General features: G+C 28.9%; 1 protein-coding gene across 1 annotated transcript; it reads left to right on the top strand.

Annotated features, from left to right (window-relative positions):
* Nucleotides 1-1,050: 1,050 nt before the first annotated feature.
* On the top strand, nucleotides 1,051-12,824 carry LOC111037324. The gene is made up of 5 exons (XM_022319844.1): nucleotides 1,051-1,344; nucleotides 1,849-2,112; nucleotides 6,823-7,022; nucleotides 7,938-8,070; nucleotides 12,600-12,824. Exons 1-5 carry the CDS (start codon nucleotides 1,051-1,053, stop codon nucleotides 12,822-12,824), a joined length of 1,116 nt encoding a protein of 371 aa, XP_022175536.1.
* The last annotated feature ends 4,745 nt before the right edge of the window (nucleotides 12,825-17,569 follow it).

Here is a 17,569-nt window from a genome sequence, read left to right on the forward strand (position 1 = left end):
TTCGCAGCGACAATGGTATGAAGGAAAGTATCTTGAAAACGTTAAATGACTGATGTTAGATTTGCTGACACAATCCCCCGTGATTGTAAATCAATTATATGCTCAAATTGGTTTAATAATAGCTTGAAATAAAATCCGGCTGTTTAACAGTCTTAGTGAGGAATATCGAACGTTTTCCAGCTGGCCAGTACAACTTACACATTTTTCTTTGATTTGCGAATTTCCTGCCGAACACGATGTTTCAAATTCTGGCGAAATTTAAGATTCATACCTAAGTATTTAGCTGAATTTTTGTAGGATTGTCATGTGAAGCAGCAACACACAGGAATTTTTTGTTTTAGCTTAAGAATAATTCATGGTGCACTGACTTATCAGTTATCACAATAAATTTTAATTTCAAAACACCTAGTACAATTAATAAGTTCATCAATATTATTTTTTATTTAACCGTCCAAGGAAGAGAGGACTGAGACTTCTCAATCAAACCAAGATTAGAAAACTTAAATATACGCAAGTAAATTCATTTTTCATACATTTTTAAGTGTAGCAAAATCATTATGATATTCTCAATTACATGTATAACATTATATTCAGTCATAACTGAAAACAATAATAATCATTAGGATTCAGCAATTGTAGGAATTGCATATTTTTCTATAATATCCTTTAGATTCTTAAGTATCAATAATTTTTTTAATCTTGGAATAACATCTATATAACTATCCAAATTATAACAACATTAGTATATTATTTTAACTAGGTGCTTTTATAGTTACAGGTTTACAGCAATTTAATATTAAATAGTAGGTATTCTCTATTAGATATTAGTAATATATTATACATAGCCTGTTGGTTAGATCGTTTATTCAGGTTCAAAGTTCGTAAATAATATTTCATGTATCGTAGGATTGATGGTGTGTCTGTTTATATATTTGCTGTGGGACTTAATAACAACTAATATCTTCCTACCAACGAGAGAAGAAAATAAATAAAAAAATTGTTATGTATTTTATTATTATTTGAGTACTTATTTTTTCTGATTGATTTCAAATGTCAAGTGACAATGAGTTTAGCGAGATCGGTGACGAACCACTGGATGAACATTGGTTTGAGAGAGAACAGGAAGAACTGCAGTTGGTAGTAGAATCTGACGAGCCCCGGGTTCCTCCTGAATCTGAGTCGTATGAAACTATTGCCGAAGAGCAAATTGATTATGCTAATGATGAAAAACAAATCAAGTTAGCAATCGAACGACTAAAAAACCTGAGGTTGGAATTGCAAGACCTTAGACACCGCAAAACTAGAGTGTTTAACATTCTGACCGAACACATCGAAAAGGGATTGGTGAGTTTTTATCAGGTTTGGGTTTGCCGAGTGACAGTAATTGTACATTTTATTAAGAAGACACAACACGTTTATAATTTGTTTATTAAAAACTGTTTCATGAGATTACGTGAATATAAGAGAACTCATTTTACACCAAGAAAAAAAAGAAATTAGACTGTGTGGAACCTATAAGCAGTTGTTGTTTTCTTGATAAAATTTTAATACCAATAAAAGTTACCATTTTCCTAAATTTTCAAGAAAATTACTGGAAAGAATTTCCCATATTTAAATTATATACTAATTATTTGTGAAATTAAAGATTTTATTATATTAAAATAATGAGAAATAAACGTCACCCATTTACAAAGTTATATTTCTATTCGCGCTATGGACATTCGACTTCCGTAAAAAAAAACAGTTCACATATAAGTTATAACTGAAGTTATTATTGTAAATTTATTTAGTATAGATAATATTAGATACTTCTTGTAATAATAATTATAGCACTTATGTTGTTAATAGTGCGAGTCTGATGTACCGATAAAAAATGGAACAAAAGAGGAAGTTGAACATCACTATGAAAAGCTATTGGTGAAATTCAAAAATAAAAAAGAAGCGGCACTTAAACAAAAACATGATTTAAACGAAAAGTTAATTATAAATACTGAATACTTGAAATCGAAACGCAAAGAATGTGCAGAACTCACCGAAAACCAGTATAACTTAGAATTAAAAACCGCCGTTGGCATGATATATGACAAGACACAGGAAAAACTCACTCACTACGTAACTCCAATGATTTTAATTTTTTTTCAATTTACAGCATATAATTAAATCACAGCATCTTAGTATCTTACCTTTCTTGTATGGAGATCTGTGTCAAAACTGGAAAGTTAAAATAAATGAAAGTAAATCTTGCTACATCATTTTTACTCATAAACATCAAAATTGTCCCCAAATTACATTTAACAATATCATAGTTATTATTCCTACTTCAATAACCACAAAATACATTGGAAGGCATTTCGACAAAAAACTGACATGCAACCTCTATTATACTTAATACTCATGTATCCAAAAACAAGTTAGACTCTCGATTTTGTATTCTTGATTTTTTTCTTAATGTGAAATCAAAACATTCACTCCATACTAAACTAAATCTTTACAAAATCCATCTGAAACCAATTTAGATTTACGGCTCACAAAATCCAAATATGGCTTTTCCCCCAAAAAAATCAAACCTAAACCAAATACGAAAAAACCAAAACAAAATATTTCGTTTAATAACAAAGGCCCCCTTCAAAGTTTTTAATCAAATACTACAATCAGAACAATTTTTTGTATTTATATATGAAATATTCAATCTATAAAATTATGTACAGTAGGTAAGTATATACGAGGTAGAGAATAAAAACATTATCAGGGTTTAAGAGATTAAGGAGTCCCCATTATATTTAGGTTGAGATAGGCGTTAAAGGATTACGTTACATATCTTTACACCATTTTTTAAGCTTTGACCTGGATTTCCTTAGAGTGATGAGATATGAATACTTACTTTTTATTAGTGGATTTTAGTGGTTTTTTAATTGGGTTAAGAAACGTTTATAGAAATGTTAAACTTCTTCATCTATTGTTCTAATTCCAAGGTCTGTATGTAAGGTCAGGTTAGAAATAAATCGTGGAGCATTCGTAATTTTGTGGAGAGTAATATTTTGAAATACTTAGATTTTGTTTAAATTTGATTTTAGCTGATTCCCATATTTGAATTCTATACATCCATATGGGCTTTAAAAACGATTTATGTATTAATAATTTAATTTTTAATTTAGTATATTTATTTTTGAGAGTAATATTTCTAGAGATTGAAAACGTGCATTAAGAATGTACTCGTCTTTTCCTATTATGACTTTGCGAACTCTTTTATCGAGGTTTAGAGCTAAAAAATTGTATTATCTAAAACGACAGAAGTGTAATAAAGCTTATTTTCAAGTGATTTCTGTTTTTTCTGTTTTTATTGTGCTTGGATATAAAACCAAATTAGGAAGCTTTTTTTTTTTTTTTTTTTCCATGGTATCGAGAAATTAGGAAGCTGTGAGTGAATCGTTTGATATTATGAATGGATAAATGCGTTAGATGGTTATTCTTTTGAACATTTTTGTAATGTACGAGTATTTTTTTAAAGTATGGTAAAAGGCTTGAAGGTATATACGATATAGTGATACACCTAGTGGCTTATTTGGCTTGCCAAACATCGTTATTTGTGAGAATTTCTAGAAAATTGTAAAAAAAAGAATGATAATAATAGACAATAGCTTTGAAAATTTACTTAAGGAGTATTATCGCCTTGTTTGGTAAGCAAATAGAAACATTAACCGTTATCAGATATCGGGGATATTATACGAGAATATTGTATGATCATATTTTGTATTTCATTAGGAGCGAAATGTTTTTTCGGGATGAACATTTGGTAAGTCAGAATCTAAGTTATTTTCGACAGTATTAATATGTGACGAGTTATACATATCCTTATGGTGTTGGAATGTTTTGAAGGGATATACTATAAATACTTCTGTCTTTTTAGCATTTGAAATGGCTAACGTAATGTAAACATTTAACAATGGAGGCGGAATAGGTGACATTTCAGCAATCACTTAGTTTTGCTTCTTAGACTACTGTCGATAGCTAAATTAGAGTGTAATTTCTGTGTGACGCTGAATGGTTTAAATGTTGAGTATCTTTTTCAGTGAATTAGCGAAGTTATTATAATTTGATTTTTAAGACGGAAATATAGAAGATTGGTATTTAACTCTAGCTTTACATTTTTTGATTATTCAAAACAGCGTATTTATTGTTTTGTTTGAAAATTTGAATTATAAGATCTAGCCAAGGTTGGTAGCTGACCAAGCATGTTTCTTGCATGATTATAGTCAGATAATTTAACACTTTATCGATGTAAAGGTTTAATTTAATCTTTACTATCCGATTAACTTGTTAATTCTGTGTATTCAAAAATTCAAGACAGTCAGTAAAAGTTAAAAAAAAGTCTAGATGGTTTAATATGGGTAATAGTGGAAGCGGAAAAATTGAGTATAACATATTAATAATGAAAATATAAATCTAAAATAATATAAGTTGAGTCGGATATATTTCTTTTTATTTTGGTGATAAATATATCTTAACTATGTATATTTTGCAGAGGTCTGTAGGTTGGGGAGGTGGTGCTAGTACATTAAAATTATTTGTGTTAGCAAAATTGTATAAAACGATACCATGGAAGTTATTCGAACGACAGCCCCAAGAATTCTGCTTCGCGTTAGTCACCAACAATAATCAAATAATTTTTTATTGTATTGAAGTAATCAATAAAGTAGCGTTTGAAATATTATGTCCATGGAGAAAAATAAAAAGCACCTATAGTTATTGGTAGGTATATTATTGAGCTTAATTATAATTATAGTACAGGATTGTAAAAATACTTGAAAATGTACAATTTGTATGTGGTTTTAAGTAGATTGAATTTTTAATAAGGATTTTAACTCCATCATGCGCTGTATTAGTGTATTATCCGGGAGATTAACTTTTAATAGGCAACTTATAACTGGGTATGAATATGTGAATATTTGGTGGTGTGTTTCTGTGATAAAGGCAATGTTGATACGTCTATTATATAATACTTCTTGAAATTCAGTTATACTATTCTTCAGACCATTAGTATTAAATTGTAAAACTAGAAGAGACTAATTTTTAGTAGAATTATTCATTTTTTTTAATAAGCATGAAATTTCTCGGGGGAGTAATGAGATAAGTGAATTGATAGAGACTTTAGTTAGCTTATAAAATATAACAATGATAAATGAAGATCTTGAGTTCAATAAGAAGTAGCGGACTGTGGAGATTGGGTTAAAGTTGCCTGACCAAATGTTTGAAATTGAGAAGCTGGAAGATTGAAGTAAGTGGTATTTTGTAGGTAACTCTCTTGTACATTGTTGGACATCAAACTAGAGATAACAGGTACTTAAGGTTTACCCATCTTGTTGATCTTTGTAGTTTGCAAGATAAATACCAGAGTATACTACGTTTAAATTTAATCTTGGTTTGAGTTTGGGAAAGTAGATCGAGTACTATATCCGCAATAGGCTTTAATATGATCTTACACTTGGCAATTTTGATATTGACTTATTATCTTGGGTTGGTCATTTACTGTATTTATTCGGTGATATAATCATCGGTAGGATCGGTTTAAGTCCGTAATTCAAATAGATTTTTGGATGAGAACAATTTATTTTTATTTTTATGTTGAATCATTCTAGGAGATGAAGGTTCAGGGATAAACGTCCCTAAGTGGTTACCTATGATTGCGCGAACCAAATAAATTAGTGTGTGGTAGACCTTATATTGATGGATGAAACATCCAGGTGGGATGTGGGTGGGTGTTATGGTCTTTCCTAGCTGCAGTTGTTTGTTATTCGCGGTTAGTATACTCACAATACAACAATATTTGTATTGCATAGATCTATTAACTTTTAAAATAATGTATAATATTATTATATTGTGAAAATGATTGATGGATTTAGTGGAAACAGTAGGAGACCTAACAACTAAATAGGAAAATAACGCTCACTTTAAAATTTAAAATTATTGTAGAATCCCATAGTTGTTCTTCGCATTTGTGGTGTACTATATACTACCTTGATCAGCACAGAACCTGAAATAAATACTTTGTTCCGTATATAAGTAAAAGTTTATATTGTAGTGGCGTGATTTAATCACGTGGCAAAATGTCAAGATCACTGCGGTGTCTTGTAATGAGATATTATAATATAATCATGCTCTATGAAACTTAAATTTTCTTTTCCAAAAAAAGGTTGGAAGACAGCTAGTAGACACTGTGATCTAGAACGGCTTTAGAAATTGTGTCAATTGATATGAGATATTTATTATGTATTCAAAATTAGTGCAGTTCAGCTACCCTCGCTCGACAACACACAGACCTTAAAAATAAATACAGTGCTATAAATTGTCATTCTGCTTGTGTTACCATAATTCAACCTTCGATCTATCTAGTAATAAATCCAACGAAACCTATGCCCTGTAATTCACCTAAAAGATTAAAAAGATATTGATGTCATGGCCTACTTCTTTAACTTTAACTTTAAGTCGTCAGTTGTTGCTTCTCCTATATAGCCTTTCTATTAACCATTTGCTTTTTCATTTTCATTTAAGCTTATTGTACAAAATGTGTATACACGATGTATTCACAGATGTTGTCACATCTAATGATGTAACTTTTATGAAAATATGCAATAAGATGTTTAAATACATTTTAACAGTATTCATAATAAAAAAATACATTTTATTTACAATAATAATATATTAATTTAATTGTGTAATACTACCAAAATAATTATATTTACTTGAACATTAAATATAACTATGTGATATAAGTATATTATAATTTAACTCTTTATTCACTTAATTCGTGTTTTATAATTACAGGATGTAGAAGAAATGATTGAAACCTGTAAAAGACAGGATATCAAACTAAACAAAACTCGCTTAGAATTTATTGTACAGAAACAAAAATGTAAAAAGATAAAAAAAGGTATTGAATATTTAGCACCAAGCACATTTAGCATAATTGAATACCAGGAATTATCAAAGAAAAATAAAAAGCTTGAAAATAGTATAGAATCTATGTGAGTAATTTTCTTATGTATTGCTTTATTCTCAGTAACGGACTTACTGGAGCAAATATAAACATTCGCTGTCTGATCCTCCACTCACGAGTGCCCCTGAACTTAACCCTTCCCTTTTCTTATTTTGGTATTTCAAAAACTGAATGGAAAATGATTCTATCTAGTAATTTAAGAAATTATGATCAGTGGCATTTTTACAATAAAGAAGATTGGGGGAAGATCTCTTTTTTGTATTTAAGTTTTCTTAATTTCTTAATATAAACATAATATATCACTTTAAGTACCTTAATCTATTTTTCAAAAAGTCCAACTGCAATACTAAGTTACCTAATCATTTCGCTAGGAAAATATCTGGCTCTTCCTATTTTAATCGTTGTTCAAGTACTCTACTAAATAGTATACGACTACCTATATGTGTAATTTGTGTTCTCTGTAGAATTATTATTATTAATTATTTTTCATGCTGAAATGGTTATAACTAATAAAAAACACAACAATAAGCAGCCAACATGATTTAAGGTATATTTATGTATTATCTTCAACTGTGGTTGACAATAGAAAAAAAATCACGAAAATTAAATCCATATTTTTATTTTTGGAAAATTTGTCATTAGTACCTGTACAATAAGTTTATTTTAAATTGAACCTAGGGGTTGATTATTATTTAAAGCTATTGTTGAAATCATTTGGCGTTTAACAGTATCAGCCGCCAACATAAAGAACTAAAATTTATAGCAGTGAGCTATCTATAATATTTAAAACCAATATTTATATTTTATCCAAAAATGTTAGGCTTTCACAGTTCTAATATTCGCCAGCATTTTTCCGTGTTCAACATTGTTAATTGGTTAATTGACATTGTTAGTATTTTAGGTTTATAAGTTTTAAGTTTTTTTTCGTTTATTTTTTTTCAAGGACAAATATCAAAACCGAAACTCTAAAAGTTCTTAAATCTGAGTTATCTAAAATTCCTGATATTCACAGAAAACTAATCAATTTAAAAGACGAAAAGGATAAAAACGAGTCTGAGTTAAAACAAATTAAGGATGTAAGTTTTTAAAAAAATATTTAGTATATTAGTTAAATATTTAATAAAATAAACTTGAAGAGAATAAACAAGTGGGTGCCCTGGAATTTGGCCACTATTCACCTTTAAAAAAAAGATAATTGGGCCACTATCATTTTACATTTATAATAGGTAGACCGGAAGATTGGGCTACCATTAAATTAAAAATTGTATAGTAATGATTTTGTAATATTCCATAATATTATTTTTTCTGTTATAATGTATTCTTAATAAAATGAAAAAAAAGCGGTCAAGTGGATATCGCTGTACATTAGGTGTCTAAGAGATCACTGTAATGGATGGTATTAAAGTGGAATTCAATGATTTCAAATCATTGCAAACAAAAGACGATTCTGAACTGAGATGGTAATAATGGTATATCAATTTAGGATATTTTGTAATGTTCTTACTTATTATTAATATAGTAGCTGGAAAGTTGAATGAATATTATTCTTAAATTATCAGTGATGCTGGAAAAATATTAAATATACCTATGTAAAATTGGGATGTTTTAGAACCGAATTAAATGATAAACGTTATTCTTTGTGTTAATACGCAAATTTGTCCAAATCTGAACTTAAAATGTTTGTAAAAAAAACTGTACTCATAATTTTTTAGATTTATTAGTTACGGAGGGAACTGCTTAAGTGGAACCTTGTTTTAAATATTCAATCCTTAACTATAAAAATTGAAAATTTTATACAATTTTAATTACAAAATTATCTTCTAGTTTCAATTTGAAAAATGTTGTCAACATTTGAACTTTAAACACTAAAAGTCAAATCTTTCTGGTAGACATTTGACAAACTTGTTACTAATCTTGTATCAAATTTTTAAATGTTAGATATAAATAAAAACATTTTTATGAATTCCTAACTAAATATAATTTGTTAATTTCATGATTTTTAAGAATTTTGTCAAAATTCTTTGTTAAAATGGTCATAAAAAATTATTGTGGATTCACGCTCAACTTTTTTTTTAATTTCCATTAACAAAAACAACAAATAAATAAATATAAAAACACACATCAATCTAAAATCAATACATTCATCAGTCATCACTCTGTTCAGAATCTAAAATATGAAAGAGGAGAAAAAACGGATTTGAATATGTACAATCTATGTATGATCCTATTTAAAAAAATAATTATATTTTTATGTACTAGAAAATTTTTTTTTCATATTATTTATTATTTGACTAATTTTATGGACTTTGTTTTATATGAAATTTGTTGAATCTGTATATAAGTATTTGAAAAAAAAATATATTATTTGATGAATTGTATTTATATTTGTATTAAATAAATGGAAAGAAATGTAAACTAAGTAATACAAACAGTTGCTTCTTTTTATTCATTAATCATTTTGCTTTTTAATTGAACACATATCATTAACATCATTAGGTTATGCGTCACACTCATGAACGACTAGACTAGTAACTAGACTAAAGACTAGGACATTCCCGCTCAGCGCTTGTCCAGCTAGAGCAGTCTGGCCAACTCATATTTAACATTTGTAAGAGACAAAATAATAATTAGTTAATAAACGTTATTTATATGTATTAATAGTATATTCGTGAGTTATACTTTTATGACTTAATCTTCGCGTACAATTTAAAAATACAGATTTAATTTGTGGCCCAATCTTCGGGTAGTAAAATTTAAACAAATATTTTATACGAAGCAGGTAGTTAAAATGTGGCCCAATTCCCGGGCGCCCAAACAAGTATAGGTAGTGTTAAATTTAAAAACCCTTGTCCAAATTAAATTTTTTTTAATAAAGAAATAAAGGATGAAAATGTAATATAATATTATTTATATTATGTTGTGTAATTTGGATTTGAAATTAAAATATAAAAATTCCATATTTTGAAACATAATGATTGATACAATTTTTGATGTATGGTGTATTTAATCGTATTTTTAAAATTATGTAATTTAAATATTTTATATTATACTATTTTATAATTATTTGTAACAAATCGATGGGGCAACGTGGCACGAAGTTGGCAGGTAAAAAGTTCGAAATCGTGTTTTTCAAAAAGGTGTGGCAGATAAGGATCGTCCGAATCGTGTTCTACCTTCCTATATACTTTTTACCAGATCTTAAAAATCTTAAAAAATTTAGCACTATAAAATGACTACTAACCTAACCTACCTTCAACTATTAAGAAAAACATTTTTCTATTTTGACTATATAATTCAATCTAGTTACCGTAGATTTGAATGACATTGATAATGACTTACCTAAATGTTTGCCTATGACCTTTGTTGATCTTAAGTGCAAAAGAAACGATAACAGGAAATTGAAGCCGTTGGAAAGATAACGGAAAGTTAGTGGGAATCATGGGAATTCTTAGAATAAAAGTAATTTCTCCTTTTGCTGGCCTAGTAAGAATTGCGACTTCTATAATATTATTTTATTTGTAGTATTGTACAGTTACATAAGTTCAGTGGTTGGAGGTAAGTAATAATGTAATTGGAGCACCAACTTTAAATTTTAGCTTATGAGGAGGAAATCCCTGAGGAGAAAGAGAATTGAGAAATTCTTGTGGATAATGAATAGCATCATCTGTTGATGTAACTGTATCAATAGTTAGATATTCGTAAAAGTCTCCATCGAATTTTAGAAGGATGATTTTTTTGATTTCTTCTGATGTTCCATTTCTCAGAGACATAATAGCTCTTTCACATAACCACTGATAAGATTTATTGGATGGATTAAAAATGTCACTATAAACTGCAGAAATCAACTCTTCCACATTATTTACTACCCATTCAATCTCGTGATTGAAAAAAAAATGTAACTATTTTCATTTTCTAAAGTTAAATTTCCAATTTTCAACTTCTCTGTGGGAACAGTTCAGAAATGATTTTTATGAAGATATTCTTCATGCAGAGTGCACTCGATCAAATGACTCGCAATTAACTTTTTCTGATGATTTGAAGAGTCTTTATTATTACAAAGCTAAGATTGGTGTTTTCCATACAACTCTTATGATATTAAAACGATTATATTAATTTGTAGTTAATAATTTCCGCAATTGTTTATTTACGAAAGAGAGTGTAAACGATTGTCACTATAGTAACTGATTGTTACTGTAACTGTATAAAATTCAATTGTGAATAATAGATCACTTGTCTGAGTATTTGGTATAACTTTATACTTATTTATGTTTTTACAAAAGAGGTACTATAACCTTCAGCAGTCTGTCAGGTATAACAGTAAACAATTTCAGCCAAATTGGTTCAGTAGTTTTATCGGTTAGCGTTGTCATAAAAAACCCATTACAATTTTATTCAGCAATAGAGATGGAAATAGAGATAGAGTTTGTAAGTAATGTAGTTTTTAGAGAGTGGTTTATTTTTAAATTTTATTATGAGCTTTTCAAAACTGTTGCCCATCTCTCAAAATCTGAAATTACGTCACTGATTAGCTGCGGAAGGTAAATATAAAAGTTATTTAATAGGCTGTACCATATTATATACATATCATTATGATTCAGATCGTACTGTATTATGTGATTTTCGTTCAATATGTTGTTAGCAATAAAAAGTTTTTAATCACTGTGGATTTCTAATATTTACCAAGCATTATTTTTCAAAAATTAAATTTCATCATTTTATAGAAAAAAGTTACTGACTGACCTATCTCTGTGAAAGTTATGTTATATTATGTAATATTTACATATTATATAATTTTTTATTTTTATTTATTTTCAAGAATTGAATATATACTCTGCAACGATAATGTAACATGTTACTATGTCAGTATGGGGCTATGGGAACCCATAATTATAATTAGGGTTCGGGACTTCTTGTATTTGAATGTTTTTTTGTAGTGGTCGTAGTATATTCTTAGTGAGTTATAAATGTGTTTTATGAAATGACGAAATTAAATACTAAGTTTGAATTTGCATATTTTTGCATATTTCGTCATATTTTAAGAAAAGCACATATTTGAGAAATTTTTAACATATTTGGGCATATTTCACATTTTTATATTTTTATAAACGTAAAATTTTCGGGAAAAATCATAATTGGATGGTGTAGTTTTTCGTATCTAACACGTACGTCTCTTTGCGATGATAGTCTCTTTATCGCATAATAATCAACCTTTTTATCGACAATATCGACAATTGTATAGTTGTGGTAAAACCTAATGAATCCTAGGTTGACAACCCGAGTAACCCGTGTAAAAAACCTTTTTATTATATTAAGTACCTCCCTAATTTTTATTTTATTTTTTATAATAATAATTTACAATATACCTTATTGTGCGTTTTTTAAAAACAAAATAAAAAATCAGCTACATATTTTAAAGTATATTTTGACGATTTTGACTGCATATTTGGATGCACATTTCGATAATTTTAAGTGCAAGAAGTCCCGAACCCTAATTATAATATATTATAGAAGTATATAATACTTTATAGGATATAGATATAGAGACATTCATATTAAATACACTTTAAGTGACACTTAATATTATTCTATAAATATCAAAAAACAGGAATGGAGACAGCATGTCAAAGCAAAGGCTCGTGACCAGAAATATGAACAACGACTAAAAAAGGGACGTATATCAGATTGTTTTACTGAAAATCCTTTACTTTTTAATGATTATCTCGAAAGTATAAAAAAAGATAAAATAATCCAAAAGACTGTCACCGACTTACGTCAGGAGTTGTCCGAAGTTGAGTCAATAAAATATCAATTAACTACATGTATTCAATAATGTAGGAAGACCAAGTTGAATATCTAAAACAAATAAATATTTATATTCATATAGAAATATTGTTATTATATGTATAAGTGAATTTATCTTAATGTATTAATAATTTAATTAAAAAGGTAGTACAAACAATTTTAAATTAATACAACTGATATTGAATATTTTTTAATATTATAAACAGCGAAGTTTCTTAGTCAAGCAAGTTGCTAGCCTTGTACTCATTTATAATTTAAATTTAAGTATTTTTCTTCTGCGTTTTGTGTACTTACCTAAACATTGAGTTTGAAAACCACGATAGAGGTAGGAACTTAGTTTGATTACCACCCATATGGATATGGTGATGTATGGTGACATATTTAAATTAATTTTTAGAGTATTCTAGAGAGCAAGGGGGGGGGGAACCTTTTACGGGTCAAATACCAAAACTTAAATACAATTTTTTTTTAAACATAACAGAGTACCCTCCACTCCCAAAAGTTTTTTTTACTGATAATAAAAAAAAGTAGGCAATAATTACTATACACATTTTATTACTCATTTATTTGTTAACTTATATTTTATATACCTAATACAGACAAAACATTATGAAACATGTTTTGAAAAATATTTTAATTAGTTTTGACGTGCCATTGAATTTTTGTTTTGTCTGTAATTTTATCTTGTTTACGCATAGTGGTTAATAAACACTACCACTTCAATTGGTTAGTAAACACATCAACCTTTTGATTTATAAATAGTTGTATTTACCCAACTGTTTATATTTTGTATCACAGCATACAATACAAGGTATTGCAAATGTTTATCTTTATCGTCCCCGTTATATAAATTAAAAACGCAATTTTTGTTTGTAACATCTTTGGTATATGTATTGATAAGTATATTTTTCATTCATATCAGTTTCTATCACATAGCAACAATCACTGACATAAAAATTAATACTTCGTAGTGGTTAACAGCCGTAACCACCAATCAAAATATGCACATTATTCTTAACCGATAAGCATTTATAAATGTTTAAAAATTATTTTTTTCACTTTGAAAATTTGAAATTTGAATTATATTCTAAAAGTTTCAAAGATGTCACGTCGTACAAGATTGTAGCAAAAAGGTGTGGTTCAATACCTTGAAGAAGATTTTCCTTCAGGTTCTGAACTGGAATTAGATGACGATGACACTGACGGGGATCCGGATTATGAAAAAGAGTTTGTTTTGGATTGTTCGGACAGCGAATCTGACGAATCAAATAATTTGAATGATATTGTTTTACCAACAAACTCATTAGAAACTTGTATATTTTCATCTTCAACGTAAGTTTGCGAAATATAATATTATAAATGGTACTGAAATCTTATTTCTTTAGGACACCATCTATACCAAATACTCGTAACTCAGTTACACCTGTCCATTATCAACAGCTTCAAGAAAGTTTGGAATTTGTGTCTCTAACTCATTCGTAAGTTTATATAATATATATACAATATTACAAATTTATAGTGTTATTTCATATTAAAATTATTTGTATTATTATTTTGTTAATATTTTTATTTATTTTCACAGAAATGTATCAAGCCAAGTAACAATTGCTTCACCATTAAATTTAAATATAATCCCACCATCACCATCAACTTCAACGGTTCAGAACAATATACAGAATATAGTAATTCCTAACCAACCTCTACAAGTGCCTACTTGGTCTAAAACTGTTTCTATGTTTGAAGAAGATGCATTTAATGAAAATAATATTGGAGTTACAGAATATATAATAAGTATGTCAGATGTTACTCCAATAAATATATTTTTAAAACTTTTTCCTGATACTCTTATTGAACATATTTCATTTCATACAAATTTGTATGCAACTCAAGCTGGAAAACCATACACACCTACTACACCAAATGAAATAAAAAATTTTTTTGCTATCAATATGCTTATGTCGTTGAAAAAACTATCAAGCTACAGAGACTATTGACCAAGTGCCACTGATTTCCATGATATCTTTATTTCTAAAATAATGTCGGTGAATAGATTTGGATGGATTCTTTCAAATTTACATTTTAATGACAACTCTTTAATACCAAAAAGAGGAGAAATAGACTATGAAAAATTATATAAAATTAGGCCACTTTTAAATTGTTTGAGTGAAACATTAAACAAATCATATTCTCTAAACAACTCATTGACATTGGTAATGGCAAATTTCCTATAGACATGTTGACTAGCTTCATTAACTTTCCTCAAAGTTTTTGTCAGTTAACTCGACCAAAAGATGAACTTATTCAGAAGGTGTTTCCAGATTTTGCTCGAAATTACAGAAACCATGATTGGTTGAGCAAACGAGCTATATTGGCTGCAAAAAACATATATGTAAATGAATTTAATTTCAAAATTCAAAAACAAATTATAGGTGAATCGAGGATATATAAATCAGTTGATTCGGCAACTAACCAAGATGATGTAGTCAACTATCCACCTTAATTTTTAAACTCACTGGATTTACCAGGATTGCCATCTCACAATCTTCAATTAAAGGTTGGATTGGTAGTTATAATGTTGCAAAATATCAACCAACCTAACCTAACCTTTGCAACGGCACACGGTTAGCGATAAAAGAAATTACTAAACAACGTGATAGAAGCAACTATACTGAAAGGAAAGTATAAAGGAGAAGATGTTCTCATATCGTGCATCCCAATGATTCCGACTGATGTGCCATTTGAGTTTAAACGACTACAGTTTCCAGTGTGGCTTGCTTTTGCTATGACCATAAACAAGTCCCAGGGGCAATCATTAAGTGTTTGTGGTATAAATCTGAAAAACCCATGTTTCTCACATGGTCAACTGTATGTTGCCAGTTCCCGTGTTGGCAAACCATCAGATTTGTTTGTCTATGCGCCAGGTAATCAAACAAAAAACATCGTATATCACAAAACACTACAATGAAAATAAAACTGATTTTTGTTAATAATTATGATTGAAATGATTAACAATAAAGCGATTTCTTACTTTTAAATGCTTATATATGTTTTATTTAATTATTTTTTAATTCACACCGCCCTATCAACAGGGTGACGGTTTTGTTCAGGAGAATTTTTGCCCTGACAGGACAAGTACGGTGGCGGGAAGGTGATACACAAATATGTTTCACTCGGGCGAAGCCGGGTAATTCAGCTAATATAGTGCTACGAATCAGAATTTTTATTCTGGGCAACGGAAAAGTTTAGATAAGTTCTGAATACCATACACCGAATATTAAAGAACAAATTGAACAAAGTTTGAGGTCATATAGAGTTGGTACATTTAACGGGCAACGAAGTGCACGGGATCAGCTAGTAATAATATAATAACATAATCCGAGTCTGGCATTTAGTATACTTGGATAAACCAATTTCTTCAACAGTCGGCTTAGAAAAATTCAAGTTTGTTGATTCCACAATAATATTGTTCGAATAATTGAAAACAATATTCGAACATTTAAATTTTCTAACATATAAAATTTTAACACTTTTAATTCAGACAATCATATTATTCGAACATATTTTTAATTTTCTAGAGTTTCTAACATTTAAAATTCAAATACTTTTTATTCGTATGCATTATTTTCGAACAAACGACCCCTCTTTGAAACAATCACATTTTACGTTTGGAGTAAAACTGAGATTGGCTAGATAATTTTGTCGTCAGTTGGTCGGGACTTAAGATCAGATATTGTGCTTTTTTTACATGCAGCTTGTGTAGTACCCAAAAAGAGTAGTATACTACGGACTATTATTTCATAATGCTTATTAGAATATATTACTTATAATTATAAATTATACACAAATTATCATAGATAAAGGTATTTATAAATATGGAATAGGCATAAAAGTTTAAATAGAGATTATAGGTGAAAACAACAGGTTGTTTTTACCTATTGTACATAATAATGCAAATCAGCAATATTGGGGTGTAGAATAAGAATATTAGAATATCACGCCATTGTGAGAACCCGCATAAATACGGGTAGAGCACCTACCATTATATAAAAGATAGTCAGCATGGATCGATAGTGTATTACGCGCTTACGACAGTGTGCTAAGGATTTTTATGTTAAAATTATAATTAATAAACGGTTTTACTTTATTCAAGTTTATTGTTACAAAACAAGTGTAAGTAGTAAGTGTTTAATTAATTTCAATACCTATGTACCTTTCTCAACACACATCTCAAGACTGACGACTACTTGCTAAGTCGTTAAATAAGTGAAGTGGTATAGATTGTAGTGTCCTGCACAGCGCTCACCACACTTGGTAGTAATTGAGTTGAATGTTGAAGAAGCTTTTGAAGAGTTTGAAGAAGAATTCAAAATGAAGGGGTGGTAGCTTCAGAGGTAGTATGTCGAATAAATGAAGCAGATAAAGGTTGATGAATAGCAAGGTTAAATTATTTAATAGCAAGTTGCCCAAAATATGGATTTATATCGAAGAACATCCCTCAAAGTATGTGATTGTAACCAAACGTATAATGAGCGAACAAACAAGTAAATAGCAATGATACCTTTTAATTTCCTGGGAGATAGCTCACGGCGATTCACTAGACTTAGTCGAGGTGATACAAACTTAGCGAAAACTACGTGTTGAAAAATAGACAAAAACTGGAGCTTTCAATTTGTATTCAAATACAACGAATAGTTATAGGTAAGTTATAGAGCAGGGGTGGCCACTAACCTTAACTTTGGGAGCCGCAAATGTATTAAGTTAATTCTAAGAAAA

The sequence above is a fragment of the Myzus persicae genome, unplaced genomic scaffold (genome assembly GCF_001856785.1).
Source record: "Myzus persicae strain clone G006 unplaced genomic scaffold, MPER_G0061.0, whole genome shotgun sequence".
Taxonomy (NCBI): Eukaryota; Metazoa; Arthropoda; class Insecta; order Hemiptera; family Aphididae; genus Myzus; species Myzus persicae.

What these genes read in the sequence shown, in the direction of transcription:
- LOC111037324 (XM_022319844.1), top strand. Translation starts at nt 1,051, where the DNA reads ATGTCAAGTGACAATGAGTTTAGCGAGATCGGTGACGAACCACTGGAT. An exon ending in AACACATCGAAAAGGGATTG is followed by an intron (nt 1,345 to 1,848) that starts GTGAGTTTTTAT and finishes TGTTGTTAATAG; the next exon opens with TGCGAGTCTGATGTACCGAT. An exon ending in AGGAAAAACTCACTCACTAC is followed by an intron (nt 2,113 to 6,822) that starts GTAACTCCAATG and finishes TTATAATTACAG; the next exon opens with GATGTAGAAGAAATGATTGA.